Source organism: Dipodomys ordii, unplaced genomic scaffold, assembly GCF_000151885.1.
Source record: "Dipodomys ordii isolate 6190 unplaced genomic scaffold, Dord_2.0 Scaffold88, whole genome shotgun sequence".
In the NCBI taxonomy this organism is placed as follows: domain Eukaryota; kingdom Metazoa; phylum Chordata; class Mammalia; order Rodentia; family Heteromyidae; genus Dipodomys; species Dipodomys ordii.
The window spans coordinates 2,090,695-2,117,054 of NW_012267304.1; the positions used below are offsets into that span (position 1 = coordinate 2,090,695).

At 36.1% G+C, this 26,360-nt stretch overlaps 1 protein-coding gene across 1 annotated transcript in view; it reads left to right on the forward strand.

The window, feature by feature from the left end:
* Nucleotides 1-26,360, forward strand: part of LOC105992777 (chromosome unknown open reading frame, human CXorf57) — a 104,165-nt gene that overhangs the window by 61,060 nt on the left and 16,745 nt on the right. The window contains exons 5-14 of the mRNA XM_013025836.1: nt 3,531-3,673; nt 7,588-7,780; nt 8,335-8,443; nt 8,652-8,743; nt 8,843-8,965; nt 11,894-11,998; nt 13,511-13,675; nt 15,352-15,512; nt 16,536-16,711; nt 19,734-19,807. Coding sequence (XP_012881290.1) covers nt 3,531-3,673; nt 7,588-7,780; nt 8,335-8,443; nt 8,652-8,743; nt 8,843-8,965; nt 11,894-11,998; nt 13,511-13,675; nt 15,352-15,512; nt 16,536-16,711; nt 19,734-19,807 — 1,341 coding nt within the window. The remainder of the gene's footprint in view (nt 1-3,530; nt 3,674-7,587; nt 7,781-8,334; nt 8,444-8,651; nt 8,744-8,842; nt 8,966-11,893; nt 11,999-13,510; nt 13,676-15,351; nt 15,513-16,535; nt 16,712-19,733; nt 19,808-26,360) is intronic.

Consider the following 26,360-nt stretch of genomic DNA (forward strand, 5'->3'; position numbering starts at 1 on the left):
AAGTGGGGTTGCTGGGTCATAGGGGAGCTCTATATAGAGTCTTTTGAGGAGCCTCCATACTGCTTTCCAGAGTGGTTGAACACGTTTATACTCCCACCAATAGTGCAGTAGTATTCAATTTTGGCCACATCCTCTCCAGCATCTGTTGTTATTAGATTTCTTGATTACAGCCATTCTAACTGAGGTGAGGTGGAATCTCAATGCTGTCTTGATTTGCATTTCTTTTATGGCCAGGGAAGTTAAGCATTTCTTCATGTGTCTATTAACAATTCTTATTTCCTCTTCAGAGAAGTATCTTTTTAAATCTTTAGCCCACTTACTAATGAGGTGGTTGTTTCTTTGAGGATTTGTTTTTGGAGGATTGAATTTTTTTTGCTGTTAATTTTTTAAATTTATATTTATTTTTTATTGTGAAAATACTGTACAGAGGGGTTACAGAGGGCAAGATAATGAATACATTTCTTATCAAGCATTGTAGCCTCCTCCTTTGTTTCCCCTTCCCATCCCTTCCCATCCTCCCCCCCCACCGCCCCACCCAATCCTCCCTACCCCACCCCCCACCAAAGTTGTAAAGTTCGTTTTCAACATAACGACTTGTACTTCTCATTGTTGCAACAGGTCCACCTGTATCCTTATTTAAAGGACTTGTTTTTCCCCTTCCCCTCCACAAATTATACCGACATCAAATACAGTGAAAGCAGGGGTTATACTGTGGGGGAGGGACATACAAAGCAACAAAGAAATAATCTTATAAATGCATTAGAAACAATCGCATGAAAGAAATTTTTTTTTGAGTTCTAAGTACAGTTTAGATATGAGGCCCTTGTCTGTTGTATGGCTAGTGAAGATCTTCTCCCAATCTGTGGACTTTCTATTGATCTTGCTAGCTATGTCCTTTGCCATGCAGAAGCTCTGCAGTTTCATTCAATCCCATTTGTTCAACCTTTCTTTGATTTGCTGTGTTTCTGGGTCTTTATTAAGAAAATTTCTGCTTGTGCCAGCGAGCCCTAGAGTTTCTCCTATTCCTTCCTGTAATGTTTTCAGGGTGTCTGCTTAACTGTCATTTTTTAGAATGTTGTTTTTAGTATGCATTTTAGGTTAATTATTATTTTGAAATTAATTGGTGCTTAATTTCTTAATTCATAATGTAGTAAATATGATATAATTCATAGAGAAGCTCCTCAAGATAATTAGCAGTTTTTAAGAATGTAAAGAGGCCCTGAGATCAAAATATTTAAGAATAACTGCTCCATTGCATATGGTCTACATCTCCTGTTGAAATCAAATTTCTTTTTTTGTTTTTTGTTTTTTTGTTTTCTTTTTTTGGTCGATTGTGGGGCTTGAACTCTGGGCTTGGGCGCTGTCCCTGTGCTCTTCAGCTCAAGGTGAGCGCTCTACAGCTTGAGCCACAGCACCACTTCCTTGAAATCAAATTTCTTTGTGGATAATCAACATGTACAAATAGCATATGACTTCTTTCTGGATTTAAGAAATAAACACACACACACACATATTTGTGAGTTAAAAACACAAACTTGACTAAGTGCTGATGGCTCACACCAATAACCCTAGCTACTCAGGAAGTATAGATCAGGAAAATTGTGGTTCATTGCCAGTCCAGGCAAAAAGTTGATAAGACCCCATCTCAACCAATATCTGCATATGATGGTATATCCCTCTAATGGCAGCTGAAATTAGGAAGATTAGCAGTTCCAGGCTAAGCCATACTTGGGCATGGTAGCTTACAACTGACATCCTAATATGGTAGGAAGTGTAAGTAGGATTGTTTTCCAGACAAAAAAGTGAGATGATATCTACAATATAACCAGAATAAAAATGTCTGGGGGCATGGCTTAGATGGTAGAGTGCCTGACTGACAGCAAGCATGAAGCCCTGAGTTCAAGTCCTAATACTGCCAAAAAAAAAACCTTGGGGAAATTTTAACTGGGCAGGTATCTGATCACATCTAACTCTGTTGACCTTATGTCCAACACAGTGGCTCTTAGAACCTTTTTCCAGAATCATGTAGCTCTTGAGGTATTTCAGCTGATAAAAGAGATATATATGCCTTTATTGACCCAAAGTATACCATGTACATTGCAGACAATTCAAAAGGGATCCAGGATTTCTCTGACTGCATTTAAGAGGAAGTCACTTAATTACATAATATTGAATATTAGGACCTAGAATTCTAAGCTAGTAATGATTTGGGAGAATCTAGAAGGAAAATTACACTTGATATCCTAATAATACTGAAAACTTGTGTGTATATTTTATGGTACTATAGGTATAATTGTAGCATACCATTTAAATGCTTATTAAAATAAACTGTATGCTGGGTGCTGGTTACTCACATGTGTAATTCTAGCTACTTGGATGGGGGAGGCTAAGGAATGAGGATGGAAGTTCAAAGCCAGCATGGGAAGACAAATCAGAAAGGCTCATATCCAGTTAACTAGCAAAAAGCTGGGAATGGGTTGTGGCTCAAGTAGTAGAGCACCAGCTGAGAGCAAAAGACAAGTGAGAGTGTGAGGCCCTGATTTCAAGTACTAGCACAAAAATAAATACATAAGTAAATGAATGAATAAAAAACAAAAAACCTGTAAATATGGTTTTCATGCCCCTATGCTAACTACATATGTAAATAGAGATGGAATGGAAGGAAGTCATAGCAAAAAGAAACAAATATTAGAACTGTTGCCAATTGAGATTTTCAAAATTGGGATTGTGCAGTGTGAGAGTAAGATATGGAGAGCTTTGCAGAAGAATCCCTTTAACTCGCAGGAGGATTAAATCAGAAGTACAGCTTAATCATGGAAGCAGTTTTTGTGCTTGAGTAAGGTTTGAGATTCAAAATTTTAACGTAAATGTTAAAGTATATGGGAAGATAATAAGAGCCGGGTTTTTTGTTGTTGTTGTTTTGTTTTTCTTTTCTTTTTTGAAAAAAGCTGTTTTTCTTTTCTTTTTTGAAAAAAGCAACTCCAATAAGTATGGTTGAGGCCAAAGTGAAGTACCAAGATTGGTTTTAATGAAGTGGTTAGGAACTGAGAAGGTGAGCATTGAGCAGAGTTTGGGGTGGGGAGAGAGGCAGCCACTGAATATCTAAGAACGGTTGTCTGGCATGTTTAGCAAAACTCAGGAGAGAAAAGTATGGGAATGTGTCTTAAAGATTCGATAAGGTAACTAAATAAGTGCTTATTGGTAGGAAAATATTGACAGGTGAACTTAGAAACCAGTTTTCCAGGAAATAATTACATATTTTGGTAAGGTGGGAGGAGATACAGTGCAGTGTTGTGGATGACACCTTTATAGAGGTACTTGCCTATGCTCCAGGCCCATGGTGAGTCTACCTGTATTTCTCTGCTATTACTCAGGAGAGTATATGTGTAAGTGAGAAGGAGGTAAGCCAGTTTAGCTGGCAAGAGGTGAACTGGGTGTGATCAGGCTGCCCTTTTCACCTTACAAACAGAACTTTGAACATAGCATCCCATGTTAATTCTAATTTTGTTTCTATTTTTATACTTTTATAGATCTGAAACTAATTTCTCTTTCTCACCTTGAAATGACCTGGAGTACAAGAAAATATTTCCCTGCCTTGCTTGTGAGGATCTTGTATAAATCAAAACTGCGATACTATGGGAAACCTCATAAGAAGGTGACTGAGCCATACCAGGTACAAGCAATGATAATATATGCTAACTTAAATTTATAGATGAAATTTATTGATTATAACTTATCTACCTGACTGTAACATATATTATGCCAGTCATATTTTATGAGTTCTACGGTAATTTTTAAATGTCTATATATGTATATGCTATAAAAATTTTTCTGTTTAATATATTAAAAACAATGAAATTCTTGGGAGCTGGGGGTTTAGCTCAGCGGTAGAGAACTTGCCTAACATATGCAAGGTCCTGGGTTTGATCCCAGAACTTCAGGGGAAAAAAAGGAAGAAAAAAAAGTCAGGTGATGGGGCTGGGAAGGTAGCTCAGTGATAGAGTACTTGCCTTCCATGCATGAGGCCCTGGGTTTGATTCCTCAGCACCACATAAGCAGAAAAAGCAGGAAGTGGTGCTGTGGCTCAAGTGGTAGAGCGCTAGCCTTGAGCTGAAGAGCTGAGGGACAGCGCACGCGCCCAGAGTTTAAGCATCACGACCGACCCACAAAAAAAAAAAGTCAGGTGATGGTGGCTCACTCCTGTAATCCTTGCTATTTGGAAGGCTTAGCTTGTTAGGATCTTAGTTGCAGGCCAGCCCAAAGGCGCAGGCCAGGGAGGGGAGGTTCTCTCTCAAAGTGCACACAAGGTGGCGCACTGCCACTATTGTCACAGCTAGGAAGCCCAGCAGGTGGATCTAGCCCAATAGCATACCTAGCCAAGAAGCAAGATACTGTATGAAAAAGAACCAGCAGAAAAAATTAGAGCTGGAGGTGTGGCTTAGTGGTAAGAGTACCCACTTATGGAAGCATGAGGCTCTGAGATTAAGCTCCAGGATTGGGGGGAAAAGTCTTTATTAGTCTTTAGTTCTTTTTTCCTTCTGGCCTCCATCACACCTTTTTCTTTGACTTAAGCCTTTCCTTCTTGTCTGTACTTTTGGCATCAGCAAATAAATATACTCTGCTGGCCTCGCATTTAGAAAAGAAAGACAAGTGGACAGGCTCAGAGGCTCTTGCTTGTAATAAGATCCTCAGGAGGCTGAGATCTGAGGATGGTGGTTCTAAGCAAGTCTGGGCAGAGAAAAATGCAAGGCTCTTATATTCAACTAGCCAGTAAAAGTGTCAGAAGTGGAGGCATAGTTCAAATAATAGAGTGTCATCCCTGAGCAAAAAAGCCAAGCAAGAATATATAGCCTTGAGGTGAAGTTCCAGTACTGGCATATACACGAGTAAAAAAGAAAAAAAATAATCATTCTTGACATTATGATTCCTCTATTCCTTTTGCCTTCTCTTCAGATAGCTTTTTTTGGGGGAGGGGAGCAAGGTACTGGTGCTGAGTTCATGACCTCATACTTGCTAGGCAAACAATAAAACTTGAGCCAAAAACCTCAGCCCTTATAACTTCAGTTATTTGTCCGATGTACTCTCACATTTTTGCCCAGGAAAGCTGTGCCTGCCATCTTTCTGTCTACACCTCCCACATAGCTGCAATGACAGGTGCATATCACCATGCCTGACTTATTGGTCAAGATGGGGGTTTACTAACTTTTTCTTCAGGCTGGCTTCAAATCATGATTATCCTAATCACTGTCTTCCTGGTAGTAGCCAAAAATTATAATCATGAGCTGTCACACCAAGTACAAGCTTCTTGAAGTTGTCTGTACTACCTAAGTACAATGAGTTTGGCTTCTTCATTCATCTTGTTATTCACTAATAACCTGCTAATCATAAGATTAATTTAACTCTGTGCCATGTAATGCTGCTGAGATCTGTTTGTTGCTTAATATGTTTTACTTAATATTGTACTATAGTATCCCATGTTGTCAAGAACTATTTTAGGTGTTTTATTATGAATGTCTTATAAAAGCTATTCACACTCATTGGTGGGAACTGGGCAAATGTAGAAAGCTGTGTAAAGAGGACAGTACTGTCCAAGATTGTATCTCTCAGAGAAAGGCATTAAAAACATAATGCCTTTTGGGGTTACTGCTAGGATTTAAATTCAGGACTCCACAAGCAAAAAAGGTCAGATAAGGTGATGTTAGGAAAATGAACCCTAAGATATGTATTTAAATGTTTTTTTCTTTCATGCATTTGTTTCTAATGCATTTATATGATTATTTCTTTGTTGCTTTGTATGTCCCTCCCCCACAGTATAACCCCTGCTTTCACTGTATTTGATGTCAGTATAATTTGTGGAGGGGAAAGGGAAAAACAAGTCGTTTAAATAAGGATACAGGTAGACCCGTTGCAACAATGAGAAGTACAAGTTGTCATGTGGAAAACAAACTTTACAACTTTGGTGGGGGGGTGGGGGGAGGATTGGGTGTGTGGGGGAGGCTTGGAAGGGATGGGAAGGGGAAACAAAGGAGGAGACTACAATGCTTGATAAGAAATGTACTTATTATCTTGCCCATGTAATTGTAACCCTTCTGTACAGATTTTTCACAGTAAAAAAATAAAAAAATAAATTCAGGACTCCACACTTGTGACACAGATGCTGTACCACTTGAGCCATGCCTCCAACCCTTTCTCCTTTAGTTATATTTCAGATAGGATTTTATGTTTTCTTCCTGGGGTTGGCCTCAAATCACAATCCTCCTACCTACACCTCCATATAGCATGTGATACCATACATGGCTTATTTGCTAATTTATTTCCCTGATTGGCCTTGAACCATGATCCTCCTTATCTACTCCCCTAGTAGCTGGATTAAAGCCACCACCATGCCTAGCTTTATTCTTTTTCTTGTTTGTATATAAATTTAATATACACCAGTTTACATGAATATTCTATATATATATATATATATAGGTATCATAGCATATATATCACCTTATGATATGTATGTATGTATGTTATATATTCCATATGGCTATGTATGCCATATCGCACACTTTATACTATAAAACAAGAAACATTACACACACAATTTTCTGTTTCTTCAAATTTTCTTTTTCTTTGCACTGGTACTAGGGGTTGAACTCTGGGCCTCATTCTTTTCCATGCAATGCTGGTAATTTATCACTTGAGCCATTTCTATTTTAAAACTAAGAAAAGCATAATGTTCTAATGTATCCAATTTATCTTGTCTGTATACTTGGCAACAATATATATTGACATTTATATTCCCCTTTCTACTAAAATAAATTTTCAAGTACATCTCAGTATTCTGATATCATCTATAGCAGTGTCTCAGATAATGTAATCAGAACATCTACTTAGGGCATTGAGTCCATATAGTTATGTGTCTATCTGAAGTTTTGTCATATAAATATGAAGGCCTTCTAAAGGTTCACATCACCAAGAATGGTATTAAGATCTTCATTTGAAATGTTTAAAATATGACTTACACATTTGACACATGTATTATGTGGTTAACCTATACAGCACTGTATTCTTATTGGAGAACCAAATACAAAGAAAATGGAGTCAGAACCCTCAAAGTTTGCAGTCACACTGTAGGTCCATCATACATCTGGGTCTTCAGTGCATCTTGCAGCAATTTCTCCTTTAGATTACCAGTATTCGCAGAGTTGAAACTAAATAATTACTAATAAAGCACTAAAATTGAATGATATTTTCTGTCAGGGTTAAGTTGGCACATATGATAGGTTGTATAGCATCTATAAAGACAAAACATAGCAAATATGTACCAGGTAACTATGGCTCATGCCTGTGATCTTTGCTACTCATGAGGCTGAGATCTGAGGATTATGGTTGGAAGTCAGTCTGGGCAGGAAAATTTGTGAGGTACTTATCTCCAATTAGCCACCAAAAAGTGGGAAATGGAGCTGTGGCTCAAGGGGTGGAACACTAGCCTTGAGCACAAAAGCTCAGGGACCGTGCCAAGGCTCTGAGTTCAAGTCCCAGGACTGGCCAAAAGAGATGTAGCAAATATGTGTATGATTTTACTCTTTTTTTTTTTAGAGCTTTCTGGAAATTGCCGACTGTTCAGGCACTGTTACAGCAATTATGTGGAATGATCTGTGTCCTCAGTGGTATAAAAGTTTGAGAACTGGATTAGTTCTTCTGCTTCAAGCATATTCTGTTAAAAAGAGCTATCCATTCCGGATGCAGCCTTCTCCCGTGAATCCAAATATCAAAATAATTTCTTCAATGGGTTAAGTATTCAGTGAATTTGTTTTGCTTGTATTCATTTGCAGAATGTCATATCAGGCAAATAAACATTGCTAAAGTTGTTAGAAACTATATACTTTTTAATTCTTTCATCTATAAAAATTTCCAGCAATCATACAACTTAATAAGCAGATTAGTTTATGAGTATATTCATTAAGAAAAAAATCATTTGAGTTCAACTTTGGATATACTTCCTATTTTTTTTTAGTTTTGTTGTATAATATCAATGTAATTTCATCTCAAGTATATTTTACCATTACTACTAGTAGTAATCCAAATATCTGTCAACACTGTAATGGATAAATAAATTACAATATTTTACCATACTGTGATCATATTACATCATGGAAATGAGAAAGAAATAGTTCATGCAGCAACATGGATAAGTTTTGTTAACATTGATAATAGTCTAGTTCTTGGATTGCATGGTGAAATCAAAAGTATGTTCAGTCTGTTTTTTGGTAGTATAATATATGCACATGTGCACGTGTATATTTTTAGTATAAAGTATATTAATATTAATATGTTTTTTTCCAGAAATCAACCTGAATATTCGAGATCCTCCAACTAATATAATTATCATTCCAGAATATCAAGTGAAACCAGAATGGGGATTGCCAAAACTAAATCATCGATTTATCACCAGGTAGAAATATTTCCTTATAAAATGTATTAAATATTCATTTTAAATGTTGGATACTAAGAATTAATTCATTATCATTTTCTCAAAATTTGTGCCAAATGAAACTATAGCAGTTATAAAGATATATATTTTGTACTCATGATACCAGAATTCTTTTTTCATTGCTTAAAGATGCAATATCTATTTTATATTTTGGTTGTTTTTTTTTTAGAAAAGAACTGGAAGATAAGCCAAGAAATTATATCTGTGATGTGATTGGCATTTTATCTTTCGTAGGAAGGGTCCAGCGGTCAAAAAAGAGAGGTAAACTTTTAAAATGGAACTGGAAAAAGTATTTTAGCAAACACTCTTGTGTTCATATGCATATCATCATTAATTTATTTTAATATTCTCTCCATCCAGAAAAACATGAAGATTTTTGGTCATATCGCTGGATTCACATTGCTGATGGAACTTCAGAACAACCATTTATAGTGGAACTCTTTTCTACATCTCAGCCAGAAATCTTTGAAAATATTTACCCAAGTACTCATTTCTTAATACTTTCATCTTTATTTTGAGACCAAGGAGTATTAGCTTTAAAAATAGTAGAATAAGTTGATTTGCAGAGGTGGCATGATATGAGTTAGCAAACAGTCTGAAAACACATTTAAATCTTTTCTATATTAATATCATATTATCATAACAGATATCAGCTACCTGCTTCTTGTCTATTCAAGAGTTATCTTGGGATTTAAGTCAGTATTTTCAGAAAACAGATGTCCCTATTCATTCTCATTGTTAGAATTTCACATATTAAAAATGCTTTAAGAACCAGGCATTAATGGCTCAAGCCTAGAATCCTAGCTACTCAGGAGGATGAGATCTGAGGATTTTGATTTCAAGCCAACTTTGGCAGGAAAGTCTGGGAGACTCTTATCTCCAATTAGACAGCAAAAAGTCAGAAGTGGTACAGTGGCAACCCTGAGCAAAAAGCAGAGTAAGAGCTTGAGGTCCTGAGTTCAAGCCCCATTACTGTCACACAAAAAATGCTTAAGATTCAGTGTAACTAAAACACAGGCTGTCGATTCCTTTGATATCCATTTGGAAATTCACCATCAAACCCTTCACTAAAGCAGCATTAATTGAGAAAGGATTAACAGACCATGTAATTAAATAATGGGAATGTTGTGATTCCATTTGGATATTAAATTAATATTAGGCTGCTTACTTTGGATTTGACTTTTCCCATGTATTCATTCATCTATAAAGGTATTTTCCTACCAGTTCTGTTGGAAAATACTTTATGGATGCCCTACTATGTATTTCATAGAACAGGTTAGTATCATGATAAGAAAAAAGTATATTTAATACTTTCAACAATTTTAGTATTTTCTTGTTCAAATTCAGAGCATAAAGCTATTTTATATATGATATACTTATTTTTTTCTGTATGACATTGGGGAATGTTCCCATATTTACCACTTGTAATTTTTTAACTAGCATTAAGATAGAGATTGCAGAAAACTAGAGACCTAGAGACTATAAAAACTACTGTTCTGCTGCCGTTATTCTCTATGCAAAATAGTATTATATAGCTTTGCTTCGAGAACGTTTTATTAATATATCTAAATATTACAGAACCTTATCCCAACTTTGGGAAAGAGAGTTTTGACTATAACCAAGGTATGTGTTTCCAAGGTCAATGGGCTGTGACTTTCCTGGGGATAAAAATAATTGGCAATCATGATTTCTGCTGATATTTAAGTTACCGCACTTCAGGAGGATTTTATGGCCAAATCCTTTTCCCTTGTAGCCATATTACTCAACTCTGTTTAACCTAAGTTTGGAGTAAAGACTTCTCACAGGAACATTGCCAACATTTTCTATTTCTTATGATAATGTGAAATATATCTTTTATTTTTTGGTGGCACTGGGTTTGAACTCAGGGCCTGTTGCTTGGTAGGCAAGCACTCAGTAGCTGGGAAAGAGCACAAAGTAAGATGCACTCTCTTAACAGATTTTAGAAGTTTCTTTAATATTCATGTTTGTGTAGTTTTTTTTAAAGGAAACAATATAAATTAAAAGCTTTCTAGAATTTGAACAGGTTTTCCTTGTCTTCATTGCTATAGAATAAAGATCTAGTAACATATACATATGTATATACATATATATGTTACATATATATATATGTATATGTTACTAGATCTTTATACATATATAGAGAGGGGGGGGCGAGAAAGCAAATAAATTTATAGTTATCCTCTGGAGAAATTTTTGTTCTCAAGTGAAAACCTACTTTGGTGAGGTTTCATAAATTTACATTTAGTTCTTTTTATTTCCTCATTTATAATTATTTGAACAGATGAAGTAAAAAAATAATGTTGTTATGATACTTAAATAATGAAATAACTTAATAAGGTAGGTAAGTAAATGCAGTTGATAGTTTTTTTGTTTTTTGTTTTTGTTTTTTTTTGGTTGGTCATGGGACTTGAACTTTGGGCTTGGGCGCTGTCCCTGCGCTCTTCAGCTCAAGGCGAACACTCTACCACTTGAGCCACAGCGCCACTTCCAGATTTCTAGTGGTTTATTGGAGATTGGAGTCTCATGGACTTTCCTGCTGGGGCTGGCTTTGAACCTCAATCCTCAGATCTCAGCCTCCTGAGTAGCTAGGATTACAGGCATGAGCCACCGGTGCCCGGCCAGTTGGTAGTTTTTAAAAGTAGTTGAAGTCTACAGATATAATCTCATCTTGAGGGAGTCTTTGTAACTTATCAAGTAGGGTGGCAAGATGAAGGAAATAGATTACAAAAGCCCTGTCATTGAGCCTTCACTTCTAATTGAGATTATACATGATAAATATAAAATATTTACATGAATAAAACCTAATAATCTATAGTGCTATATGATAGAAGGATTCATAGTAGCTTGGAGTTCAATGTTAGGTTGTACTCAATCTATCAGAAACTACTAGTGAAATTATCATGGAGAAACAGCTTTCTTCAGTTATGTGTCCCATTAGAATGACTTGGCAGGTTGGGCACCAATGGCTCTTGCCTGTAATCCTAGTTGGTTTCAAGCCAGCCTAAGCAGACAAACCCCAGAGAATTTTATCTCCAGATAACCAGCAAAATGCCAGAAGTCTTCATTTATGCAACAAGAAAATGACTTTTATTTTATCCAGCTCCTTTGCTTTCCAAAGAAAAGGCTTCTGATAAAAAGAAACAACAGCAGCAGAGCAACATGATCCCTGTTGCTTCAAGTGTGGTGAGAGAAAAAGCACAGAGGACTTACTAGGAATACAGAATCTCAGGCCCTATTCTAGACTAGTTGACTCTGAATTTGCATATTAACAACAGTCATATGTTATTCTGATGTTTGTGAAAGTTTGAGAAGCATTATGTTATATATTTATCATGGTATGTACTCTTCAAAAAGCAAAAGTAATTTCATAAATGTTTTCATTTTTGACAGTGGCTTATTTCATATGTACACAGTTGAGAGTTGTCAGAAATAACAATGTAGTACCTAGACTGCTTTACCTCACCACTACAAATGAGAGCCGAGTGTTCCTTACTGGTGAGTATTTTTGTTTATTGAAGATGTAATATAATGCCATTTTACTAGAACCCTTTAACACATACTTGCTTTTACATTATAGTATTCAACTGTAAGTTAATTTTATTTGTTCTCACTATAACTATACATATTTTAACAAAGAATATTTGACCTATGAAGTATATGGCTTCTAGATTACTGTTGACCAAGGGAATTAGGGAATTGCATTTATGTCCTTGGTTAACTTTATTTACTGGGTGATGCAGAGTGTAGATAATAATAAATTGCTTGGGAGATTGAAAGCTATCAGTTTCAACACCACAAGACGGGTTCTGTTAAAATTATTTTCTAATTGTACTAAAATTTTTTAAAGATCTCAGATCGTATTTGTATAACGAAATCTCACTACTTGTCTGTTAGTAAGTAGTCCCTTTGTATCTGTGGACTATGATCCATAAACTCAACCAACCAAAGATTTAAAAAAAATGAAAAATATGTGTCTGTGCTATGTACTTTTGTCGTCATTAATTCCTTAAGCAAAATGTTTATATAACATTTGTATTTTATTAGGTCTTACAATTATTCTAAAGATCACTTAAAATATACAGAAGGATATGCATTGGATACCTGCAAATATTATGACATTTTATATACCATACTTGAACATCTGCAGATTTTTTATCTACTAGGATTCTAAAACCAAACTTTCTCTATTTCCTTTAAAAACAATAAGACAAAACTTCCAAGTTGAAAAAGTTAGGATATTATATGTAATGAGGTATTGGCAATTGAGAAATCTGTCCAGAGAAGAATTCTAGGAAAATTGCAGCATATATTTTGATTGATACCTGTCTTTATCAACATTAAAAATATACCACTTTTACATAAACATCAAAAATGCAAATTTAGCCACATGCCAGTGGCTCATACATATAATCGTAGCTACTCAGGAGATTGAGATGGGAGGATCCTTATTCAGAGCTAGCCCAGGCATTGTCTGTGAAACTTTAGTCTCCAACTAAACACCAAAAGGCCAGAAGTTGGAGCCGTGGCTCAAGTGGTAGAGCACTAGCCTTGAGTAAAAAAAAACCTCAGGGACAGCAACTAGCCCTGAGTTCAAGTCCTGAGACTGGCACAAAAAAAAAGAAAATCTCAAATTTAAATAGTGAGCTCATGGATCTAGTATAGTTCTTACACGATACTATGCTCTTGAGTGTTCTAAAACTCAGGTTATTTTTCACATGGTCCCTATCCTCTGGATAGTTAGGAGAAAGATTATTAGTTTTGTTTTTCCTCTGTGAGTTTAGCATCTTGTAGATAGGTGCAGTTTAGTCCATTTAAGTTCTAATATGTCTGACTACCTTAGGATTTGTTTGCTATCATTGGAAAATTATATACTACATAGTGAATAAGTGAACTTGACTTTTTTTCTTGTTGATATGAAAGATTGTTTTAATATGAAATTTTTATATAAAACAAGTCCATGCAATTTGTTATAGTGAGCTTTTTCTTTCTCTTCTTTTGTGCTTGTAGGTCAGAGAGGCCAGCCATATGCCTATGAAGCTAAAGTTAAAAACTTCATTCAATGGGTTAAAACAAAGACTGATTCTGAGAAACTGAAGAATGCTGTTATTGGTGGATACTACCCCTATCCACCAGTACCATCAACATTTTCCAAGTATAGTTGTTCTTCTAAAGGTACTGATGGACTTGCCGATGTCCACATGATGCATTTGTATACTATACATATAGTAAAATGCTCACTTCGTTGGCTTGATCCTTTTCTTCTACAGGAATGAGCCCATAACAACACACACTATACAATAATTTTGTCCTACAGTAGACAAAACTAAACATATTGTGCCTTCTAACAGTTAATATTTTGATTGTGTTAGAAGGGGAAAAAAGAGGCAATGTGGAAATGGCTAGTTTGGGATAATACTTTGATTTTTAATGCATTAAGATCAAATTTACCTTGGTAAATCTCAAGTCATGACATTATATAGACTAAAGATTTTAGTCTAAGACTAAGCAATTTTATATGCAGATATTAACAATTGTATGTGTTACTCTTATAGGTTATGTACGTGTGTGTGTGTGTGTGTGTGTATACATTTTAATGTATAACATAATTGAGTGCTAACTTTAAATTACAAAATGGACCCAGTTCCAGTACTACTAAAGGAAATGAACCTGGGCATGATAATTAAGACATGTAATCATAGCTACTCAAGAGACTGACATTGGGAGGATTATTGTTGAGGGCAAGCCCTGGTGGGGGGAGGAGGTTCTTTAGGTATTATCTTAACCACTGGCAAAGAAGTTCCCCAAACCTCATCTTAACAGAAAACAACAACAACAATAGCACCTGTAGTGATGCATGTCTAACATGGCAGCTACAGCAGGAGCATGAAATAGGAAGATCATAATCTAGGTTGGCCAGAGGAAATGCCAGACCCAATCTCAAAAATAGCCAGAGCAAAAAGGACTAGAGCTATGGCTCAAGTGGTAGGAAACCTATATAGCAACTCTGAAGTCCTGAGTTCAAACCCTAATACTATCCAAAAGAGATATAAAAGTGAACAAGATGCTGGATTTAGAACTGAAGTATTGATAAGAAGCCTAACATTAATTTACTTTTAAGCATATGATGATTAAAAAGATTAGAAAGAGTATGTCCTTTTTTTTCTTTTTATCGATCGTATGGCTTGAACCTTGGGCCTGGGTACTGTCCCTCAGCTCTTCAGCTCAAGGCCAGCACTCTACCACTTGAGCCACAGTCCCACTTCCAGTTTTCTGAGTGGTTTATTGGAGATAAGAGTCTCACAGACTTTTCCTTCCTGGGCTGGCTTTGAACCGAGATCCTCAGATCTCAGCCTCCTGAGTAGCTAGGATTGTAGGCATGAGCCACTGGCACCCAGCTCATCTCCTTCTTTCTAAGGGATGAAATAATTGCCCAGTTTGGGGAAAAATAAACATTGAAATGCTGACAGCACCTAAAGATTGGCATCCTTTTGTATGATCTAATGTTAGCACTATGTTGTATATGGATGAAATAATTAAAATATATTTTCTTCTGTACAGTGACTAGGAATACTTTATTGCTTGAAATATGACATCTAAATTATCACTCTGAAAATTCCTCCTACAAATGAAGACTTCACACCAGAAGCCTATATCACAGGTTTAAGTGATGACTAGTTTGTCCATTGTAGAAAACTTATACAAGAGTATCTCAAATATAACACACAGTCTCAGAGATTTAATATAGCAGTTTGTGATTCCATGCAAAATGACATTGCAAATCTAATTCTTATTTTTCCATTTTTAATTCTTTAAAAGCTTACAGATTCTTGGGAAATATTCTCTTTCAGTTGACTCACTCTTGACGGCTATAAGTGAAGTGAAGAAGGTGATAGAAGACTTGCAATACAGGGAACAAAAGCGCATTGCCATTCAAGGAATAATTACTGCTATAAAGTACATCCCCCATAGCTATGCGAATAAAAGCACCTCAGCACTGGTAACACCTCTGGTATGGTGCCAGAAAACTAGAATACATCTCTGGAAGTTTGTTATCATAATTATTATTGATAACTTGTACAATATGTATTAACTCTCACTGATGTGAACCTAAGAGTAACCTTATTTATGTTTCTTTCCTTTCTCTGTAACTTATTTTGAGGCAGATAGAAGCATTAATCACAATCTCTAACATTCCCCAAGACCCTTAAACCTTGTCCTAGTTTTCTGCATAACTTCTGAGCCTATCATGAATATCTTAAACTTCCCGGTGTTATATATGACTCAGTCATTTTCTTAACTTTTATCTAGGCCAGAATAACAGGAAAGCTTCTGCAGAGATTTTTGCCTCTAAATATGGTATAGTAGGTTCTATAAGAGACAGCACTAACTCTTGTAACAAAAATAGTCTAGTAACTAAAGGCCAGTTCTGAAAACTAGGCAAAATGAAGACAAGTTGATTTTTCCCTTGAGTTCATCTCTTTAAAAGCCATATCTAGGATTATTACTATTTCTATGTACACTATATGCTTAATGTGATTTTATTTATACTAGTATAAGAAGAAATATTTATCTTCCTCTTTAAAACATTTAATACCAAATAGATGGCTTGATCACCTGTATAAAAACAATGTCATGGCTGGGTACAATGGTTCATGCCTATAATGCCAGCTTCTAAGGAAGTGAAGATTGGATGGCTCACAGTTCAAGACCAAACCAGGCATACCAACCACAAAAAAAGCTGGGCATGGTAGTATACACTTGTGAACCTAGCTTAGTAAGAACATTGTAGTCCAAGCCATGAGCAAAATGTGAGAAATCTTACCCTACAAAAGCCGTAAGTTCAGATACTATAGTGAGCTTCCTGCAGGAAAGAATTGCCAAAAAGAATCACCAAAAATCTTGATTGCAAAAGTTTGACAAGTTCATAAAATTATTTGAAATTTGATAAACTATAATTATAGAATCTAATAAAATAGAAATGCTTTTTTTGTAAATTTGTTTTTAAATGTTCTCTCTAAATTGTTGGTTTTAGAAAATTAGCCAACCTTCACCATCTCAGGCAGCTCCAGAACGAAGTCATAATGAGGAAGTAAGAGGTAAACAGCATGGAAGGGGTAGGCTGGCACGTTCTCAGAATTTTCAAACTACATCTACAAGTTTGAGTCCTAGCAAGAAGAAAAGAATTCTTCAAGCCCCATGTGGCAAACTGTAAGTTACATGCTGCAAAACATGAATGTTTCATGCTATCCTTCCCAGCTTCTGTTAGTTTGCTGATAAACTTTGGCATTTCTTAATTTGTACCAATCAAATCAATATCTGTCTGCCTTCATGTTTCCATGAAGTTCTCCCTGTATGTGTGTCTGTCTCTATATTTCCCCTTTTTATAAGTCAAACTGAATTCCAGACCCACCTTACACCAATATGAACTCATCATCCCTTAACCAATCACATCTTCAAGTACCTATTTCCAAATAAGGTCACATTCTGAGGTACTCAGGATTAGGACTTCATCAAATGAATTGAGGGGGAGGCATAATTTAATCCTTAACAGTTTGTCTCCTAGCTCCCCAAAAATACATTCACTCCATCACAACAGCCTTGAAAGTTTTGACCCACACCAGTGTCAACTCTGCTCCAGGAGCTTATCTAAATAGTGTCTGATTCACAGATGAACAAGAATCCAAGTGATTCATCCTTAGAGGAAAAAGAATCATGAGCCACAAGCAACTCCAAAATCTAGCAGAGACAAATCATTCCATTTTTAATATTTTTTTAATTTTTATTGTGAAAATACCATATAGAGAGGTTACAATTACATGGGCAAGATAATGCGTACATTTCTTATCAAGCATTGTTGCCTCCTCCTTTGTTTCCCCTTCCCATCCATCCCTTCCCATATCCTCACCCCTGCCCCCCCCCACCAAAGTTGTAAAGTTCGTTTTTCGACATAATGACTTGTACATCTCATTGTTGCAATGGGTCCACCTGTATCCCTATTTAAACGATTTGTTTTTTTCTTCCCCTCCACAAATTATACCGACATCAAATACAGTGAAAGCAGAGCAACTCCATTTGTAATAGCCCCACAAAAAATAAAATACCTAGGAATTAACTCATTCCATTTTTAATGTTTGGAATTATCCTCTCTAGCTCAATGTATGTATGTACACCAAGCCCATCATATCCCACTCACTCAGCCCTGCATGTGGTCCTATACTCTGGAACCCTCTGCAATTGGAAAAGTGTTGCTGTCACTGTCAGGGTTATTCTTCCCATTTCTTAAAGAATAACACATATTTGCAGCCAAAGAGCTCTGACAGCTCCTTTCCTGCCTATAGAAATTCAGAAGTTTGACAACCTTCCTTTATTTCATCCTGTCTTATATAAACCCCCTGTGATCCAGACTGGCAGCCACTGTCCTTTGATGATTTGATGGATCAGTGATGAAAAGCCAAATCTTACCTAATGATTCTCTAGCCACCCCTTTGGGGATCTCTTCAGAGCAAACTTTCTCATTTTTTGTAATAATGATAGACGAACACTTTTCTAAATTTTCACATCACTTGTTGCCTAACAAGTCTTACTTCAACTGATCTCTCTTTTTACATTGTAGTATAAACAGCAAGGAGAAACAAGCCATGCCTTCAAAACTTGGCTTCGAAATTTCTTCACCTAAATATTCAGGTGTATCACTTCCAAGTCCAACTCGTCATCCATAGCACAATGTGACTGAGTGCTCTGTCACCGTATAAGGATCACCTTTCCAGTAACACACCTCATTGAACACTGAGCCCTGAACTCTGAACCCTTGAAGCTCCTTTCTCAGCCCTGTATTTCTAGCATTCTGTACATGACAGGTATTGTCTAAGACGATAGAAGCTTAGAAGCTTTCATTGCAATTCTCTTTTCTTTTGAAGCCCTAACCATGTTCTCCTTTAAAGTTTATATTACTACCAGCAGTAACTTCAAGGAAATCTAGACCTTTTCTATTCTTCCCTTCAGAATTCTTTCAGCTTTGACTTAATATCTAATTTCACAGGCCACATCCACATTTCTAGATATTTCTTACCATAGAATCTCACTTCCCAGTAAGAAACTATGTACTAGCTTGTTAGATCTGCTATCATAGAGCACAGCAAACTGGATGGCTTCACAGATATATTTACTTTTGTTATTTAAATTTCTCCTACTTTACATTCTGTTTATGGAAAATTGTGTTTGCATCATCTGAAAAATGTAACTATAAACTATTAGCTATAAAATATGGCTTAATTTGCCAGAATTTTATCAATAAAATGTGCTTTCATCCTTTATGGATACTGATGCTTTCATTCATTAATAACCATCAGAATTAAAAATCCCATTAAAAAAGAATCCATTGTAAGAGAAAATTCTCGATAAAATATGATCAAGATGAGATGGCATTTGTAATACGACATTTCTGGCTCATGTTAGACCTTTAAATTTGGAAATGGAACAGAAAGGGAAAAATACATTACTGAACTATTGTTCAAAGCTCATCAGATCAGAAGACTTCCTCATGAAAGCACAATTCTTTTTCATTTCAAAATAAGATATACATCTTCACTTAATTTCAGTTCATTGAGCAGTTCCTGAACAGCTACGGTATGTATATCCCAGAACAAATATTTTTGTAGAAACAATAATGTTTCAGATGATACGGACTTAAAGGTGCATGAAGCAGGCTCTGATAGAAGTTTATTCATGGTGCTATGCTAACATACACAAGGAACAGTTGGCCTTTACTGCAGAGGACAGGGGGCTTCTTGATAGCAAATAACTAGTGAGCTAATTTTGGAAGGATGAATAGTGTTATGGAATGAACAAAAGCACTATGAAATGGAGTTGGGGAAACAGGAGTTGTTCTCCAGAATTGCTGAACAACTTAAATATGTAAATTAGGCCATTGCATTGGTTTTCAAATTCTCATCATAGGGAATGAAAGTACATACATCTTTATTTGATATTTACATTTTATTTGATACTTACACTCCTTAAGAGAATATGTAAATCAACTGCAGGGTTTGAATTATATTATGTATGGACATTCTTCATGATTGTTAAGTGTATTTTAAACATTAAGCAGTCTATATCTTTTTATAAATTTGTTGACTTAAAATAAATTCAGACTAAGATCAATTAGGATTGTTTTCCACTTGGGTCTTTTTTAAAAAATAATGATTGGTTATCTTATTTTTATCCTTTGTAGAATTGCTGTACCTCAGCAAGAAGCTTCTTCCCAAACAAATGGAAATAAACTGGGCACATCAGGCATGGTCCAATGTATGTTGTTGTTTATTATCTGTGAAACTTTTATAGAATACTATTTTATGCAAATTACGATCTGATCTGATTGTGCATTGTTGTGTCATACTTGCTACTCCTGAAATCTGTAAGTGCTTTGTATTAGTAGAGGTTATTACTGTTCGATGTCATCGCAAACAAGAAGGTGACTTATTAGGAATTACTAAAAGCTGAGAATGAAATTGGGAGGTAAAGAGAGTGGTTATCACGTACAAGGTAACAGTCTATAGGAGGAATAACTTGAGGCATTTTATAGCACAATGATGTGCAAATATTGTCATTTATATTTCACATATTTCATAACCTATAGTAGAGTAGGTTTCAAATAGTCTCAACACAAATGATAAATATTTGAAGTGCTGGGTATACCATTTACCCTGATCTGATCATTACACATTGTGCATTGAAACATCACAATGTAGCCCATAAATGTGTGCAATTATGACTCAAAATAGATTAAGTTTTTTTTGAAAGAAGAGATTCTTAGCAGCTGCAATGTATTACAAAGGTAACATAGTCAGGAGTGGGTGGATCATGCCTATAATCCTAGCTACTCAGGAGGATGAGATCTGAGGATACAGCTTCAAAGCCAGCCTGAGCAACACCAGTAGATTCTTATCTCTAATTAGCCAGCAAAAACCTAGAACTAGAAATGTGTTATAAGGGATAAATCACCAGCCAGGAGCAAAGAAACCAAGGAAGAGCTCGAGGCACTGAGTTCAAGCCCTCAGTACTGGCACAAAAGAAAAAAAACAGAGCTATTAAATAACTCAATATATTAAACAAAAAGTAATATAGAATGACATATTACTGGATATCAAATGCTCAAAAATTAAGATAGAGGAAAAATAGTTGGAGACTTTTCATTTTGTGGCTTTATCTGTTCATTTGCATATTAATTGAATATTATTAAATTTTTTATTATTTAGTTATATGTTCTTTTGCTGTTAGTTTTTTTAGCTTTTTGTATATTCTAGATATTAATTATTTGTTGAATACCTAATGAAGGATTTCTCTCATTCTGTGGATTGTCTCTTGATTTTCTTGTTAACTTTGATGTACAGAAACTTTTTCATCCAATCTCCTTCATTAGTTCTTGCTCTAATGCTCTGTGAAATTGGAGTCTTGTTTGGAATATAATAACCTATGCCTAAATCCTCCAGTGTTCCAAAGTTTCAATTTAGGGAGACAGTTCTGGAATTTTGAACTCAGGGTTCCTCCCTTGCTTGGCAGGCACTTTGAGCCCATGCCTCCAGCCCTTTTTGCTATTTTTGTTTTGTTTTCTTTTGTTTTACAGTACTAGGGTTTGAAATCTGGGCCTCATGCTTGCTAGGCTAGCATTATATTGCTGAACTATGCCTCCATCTATGTTTTTCATAATATCTATGTTTAGCTTAATATCTCAGTTCCTACCCAAGAGAACCTTCTCATTGTTGCTCAAATCACAGGCCAGCACCTTGGCATCCAGCTTCCCTGCTTTGAGACAGAGCTGGACTGGAATGAGGTCTTCCCATTCTCAGCCTCCTAGATACCCTTGGATGACAGATCATCAGTCAGGCAATATGACACTGTCCCTACTTATGGTTAAGAAGAAGTCTTAAAACATTTTCTGCCCAGACTGGCCTCAAACTACATTCCTCCCATTTTCAGTTTCCCATATAACTAGCATTACAGGCTTGAGTCATCAGTACCTGCTTTAATCTAGGGTTTCGTTTTGTTTTTGTTTTTGTTTTGAGAAAAGGTCTCATTTTTTTTGCCCTGACCATCTTGGACCACAGTCCTCCCATTTCTACTTACTGCCATAGCTGGGATGATCAGCATGAACTCCCACACCCAATTTGTCTCTTGAGATAGGATCTCAGAAGCGTTTGTTTTTTTTTTACCCAGGCTGGCCTGAAACAAGGAGCCAAGGAGCCTCCTTATCTCAGCCTCCTACACTGGTGGAATGACTGGTATGCACCCTTGCATATACCTGTTAGTTGAGATGGAATCTTGCAGAGTTTTTCCCCAGACAAGCCTTGAACCATAATACTCCTGATTCTTGTCTCTACAGTAGCTAGAACAGGCATGAGCCCCCAGCAACCTGGCTTTAAGTTTCAGATTTTACATCAAGATCTTTCACCAATTTGCAGTTTACTTTTATGCAGAGTGGGAAATAGTGAATGTAAAGGAATTTCATCCTTCTGGATATAGGTAACCAATTTTCCTAGCACCATTTATTGAAGATGAAGTCTCTTTGCCAATGTTAGGCTTTTGGGAGATTTGTCAAAAATAAGATGGCTTTTTTCATATATTCATATAAAGTACTATGACCATATTTACCCTTCTTCGTCTTCTCATTCTTTCCTCCTTTTCCCATTGATACCTCCAAACAAAGCTTGGTATGCATTCCTGCCATTCATTTTCCAGTGCATATTAATTGTATCAAGGTGTTTCACTATGGTATTTCACAGATGTGTATATTATACTTAGTCACATTAACCACCTCTATTGCCCTCTCTTCCCATGTCCCCTTACCTATTCATTATTCAACAGCTTTTGTTGAGTTTTTGTTATGCCATCTCCATGCATAGATAACAAACAATGTTATTTTAAGAAAGTGACCAGGAAGGATAAAGGAGAGTGACAGAAGACATGAATGTAACTAAGAGGCATTGTATGTGTATGGGGAAGTATCACAATGAAACTTCCTTAGACCACCAATATATGCCAATTTTAAAAAGGAAAATGCAAGATGCTTCTAAAAGAATTATCTTCTGGGGCTGGGAAGTTGGCTCAGTGGTGGAGTGCTTGCCTTGAATGCATGTGGCCCTGGGTTCGATTCCTCAGCACCACATAATCAGAAAAATGCCGGAAGTGGTGCTGTGTCTCAAGTGGTAGAGCGCTAGCCTTGAGCTGAAGAGCTGAGGGACAGCGCCCAGGCCCAGAGTTCAGGCCCCATGACCAGACCCAAGGAAAAAAAAAAGAATTATCTTCTGAAAGGAAAAACAAATGGCTATAGGAAAGGCAAGTTCTGAAAGCAAAAAATGTCCTTAAATTCATATTTTTTTGCTTTTTGGTCAGTCGTGGGGCTTGAACTCTGGGCCTGGGCACTGCCCCTCAGCTCTTCAGGTTAGTGTTCTACCACTTGAACCACAATGCCACTTCTGGGTTTGTGTGTGGTTTACTGGAGATAAGAGTCTCATGGTCTCTCCTGCCGGGGCTGGCTTTGAACTGTGATCTTCAGATTTCAGCCTCCTGAATAGCTAGGATTACAGGCATGAGCCACTGGCGCCAGCTTAAATTGGTAATTTTGCCACATGATTTTATATCATCTATGAATTAAGAAATTCAAATTATAAATTACTTGAATACTGTCCAACACTACGAGCTGACATTTGTCAGTGTTGGTTCTAACTTACAGTTCTTTAAGAAGTCTGCAAAATATTTTCCTTTTTTATGAAAAGACAAGAGGATCACAATAGCTATCTTAGACATATACTAATTATTACAAATGAGGAAAACCATAGAGCCTTTGTTTCTTTGGGTCTGGTTTACTTCCCTTAATACGATTTTTTCTGTCTTTCCATTTCCTAAACTTTCTATTTACATTCTTTTCATGATTTTTTCTGTGATATTCTTTTTGTGTTCAAACTTAATTTTCTGGTTTACGTTGGATCTTTATTTGTGCTTTTCTTTAGCTATTTGAATATTTATTTTTACCTTTTCACTTTTTAAACACGTATTTATAGCACTTGTTTTAAATTGTTTGTGTTATAAAGTCTAGTAGTGTCTTCTACAGTGAGTATGTTGATTCAATTTGTTCATTTCATGGACTGCTCTTTTCTACTTCTTTCCATACCTTTGAGTTCTTGTTAAAAACTAGACATTGGAATATTATAATATCTTAACTGAATATCCAGACTATTCTTCCTCCCTAGCTTTCCTGAGGCTCTTTGTTGCTGATTGCTGTGGTTGTCCCTTTTTCTAATGACTTTCCCCAAAGTTCCTTTTTTTTTTTACAGAGACTATTACTTGTGTGCAGTCACTAAATTTTCTGTGCAATAGCTGTGTTCAGTTATTGTTCTGACAAACATTTCTCTCAAGAACAAAAACTGAAAAGACCATTTCTCCCAGTCTTTGTATATTGGATCTCTGCTCAGACCCTTTCAACACTTGGCTAGACTGTTACTGAGCCTAGAGCCTTAGGTGAAAGTTTAAAGTCTTTGATCTTTTCTGAGAATGCAATGTGGACTGGGCCTATCCTTGGCTTTTTAAAGTCCCTGGGATACATGAATGCTTTTGAATGCTCCAGTTTCCAAACTGAAGTTTCTCCCTTTGATTTTTCCTCCATGGCCTTAGGCTATTGATTATGTCTCAACTGCAGTCTTCTGCCCCAGGTATCTGTGGGTTGTTTACCTACTTCACCTTGTTTCAAGCCATACCAAATTTTTTTTTGCAGACTGAGTTCTAAGTTAGGTGAAAGAAGGTAGATATTTATACTTCAAGTCTATCGCAGACAGGTTAGAATAGACCTATGCAATAATGTGTGAGTACAGTCAGCTTAACCTCAACCAGGAACAGCAACAGGATCCATCAATGGGAACCAAGGCTTTATTGAGAATGAGCAAGAAGAGGTGAAAAATAACAAGTAAAAGAACCACAAAGCTTTCCTGGTATTTTTGTTTGTTTTTGTTTTATTGAAGGTCCTAGAGCTTGAACTCAGGGCATGGGTGCTATCCCTGAGCTTTTGTGTTCAAGGCTAGCACTCTATCAGTTGGGCCACAGTTCCAATGCTGGATTTGGAGGTGGCTCATAGGAGATTCCCTGCCTGGGGTTTCCTGACCAGGCTTGCTTTGAACCACAGTCCTCAGATTTCAGCTGCCTGAGTAGCTAGGATTATAGGCATGAGCCCCCAGTACCTTTTTTCTGAAAAGGCTTATTTATATATTTATTTATTTGGAATGTTCTATTATCTTTAAGTAGTTGAACAAAGGAGTTGCCATTCAATAAAGCAATATTTTAAAGTTGTCATTTGCTTGATGTACATTCACTTGATCACTCTAACCCTTTGACCATTTCCTAGGATTTAGACAAATTTAGTTCTGATAGTTTCTACTAATCTTTCAGTATTTCTTTTGGGAGGACAGAAGTATTGAGATAACTTCTGTGCCATTTCACTAAACTCGAGGTTTTGTTGCTTCATGATAACATTGTCATCAGCTACTGATGATAAATAGTCCATTAATTCATAATGGATTGTAAAATGATCATGTCTGTTTCTAAGGATAAACTTCCACTCATTTGTTATTTGATCATCTAGATATATAGGTTATACAATAAAGATGCAGTGAATGTTTTGTATTTCTCTTTGCCAGTTTTCAGAATAATGAATTCGATCCCCAGTGTCCTCCATAGGTTATCTGTTAGTGTTTTGTTTTGTTGGTTTCAGTATTATGAACTCATAGATTTAAATGTACTTAATATCTTTTATTTAATGCAATTGTCATCCTTATTGCTGCTCACACGTCCTGTGTTTGGTGAGTAGGAAACTTTTCATATTTATTTATAAGTACTTTTGATATGACCCTGATGATATATGCTAGATTTTTGGCTATCTGGTTTGACAACATATTCTCAAATTCATATCAAGCATTTCTTGCTCCAGACATGGAATCAGTCATTTTTCTACAGAGCTCTGATAATTAGAGCTTTCAAAACAAGCAATTGAAGCAGTGTAAGGTACTCATTTATATTTGTTTCATTCTTACCTCTAAGCCTTTGCAGTGTATTGAACCAGAAAGTGTGCTTTTTTCATGGATTATGAGTTGGTTGATAGTTAAGACAAATTTTGTCATGATTTTCACATTTATATTTCCAATTCAAATGCACAGCTAAACAATTTTCACTTAGAATAAAATGGAAGAGGATTTTTTTTCTATTCAGAAATTCTGGCTCTGAAAAACCCTAGGGGTGTCAGAGTATTACATACTAACTAAGTTGCATTACCCATTGTATTAGTCATTTTGTCACTATAACAAAATAAGTAAAAAGAGGAAGATTTTATTTTAAATCACATATTCAGAGATTTAAGTCAATGACTAGCTGGTTCCATTGCTTTTAGTCTTGAAGCAAGGCACAACATCATGGTTGAAAGGGCATGATAGGGCTGCTGACCTCATGATAGCCATGAAGCAGAAACAATAAGAGAATCGGGGACCCAGGCATTCCCTCCAGTGACTTCCTTCCTCTAATGAGGCTCCACCTCCTTTTTGTTATTATGTCCCAATAATACATCAGTTAAGAATTTGCCAGCTAAGTAAATCCATTTAAGTAAGGGCCCTTAAGACCAATCACCTTTCAGTGACTAAATCTAGCAACTCTTTTTATTTTAAAGTGAAGATGCACTTTACATCTAAACCATATTACCTACCCCATATAAAAATAGACACAGAATAATCATTTTCAGGTTTTTGTTTGTTTTGAAGGTCTTTATCCCTTCAAGTATAGCCCCATTAGACCTATGAAGTCAAGTTACTATATAAAGTTACTG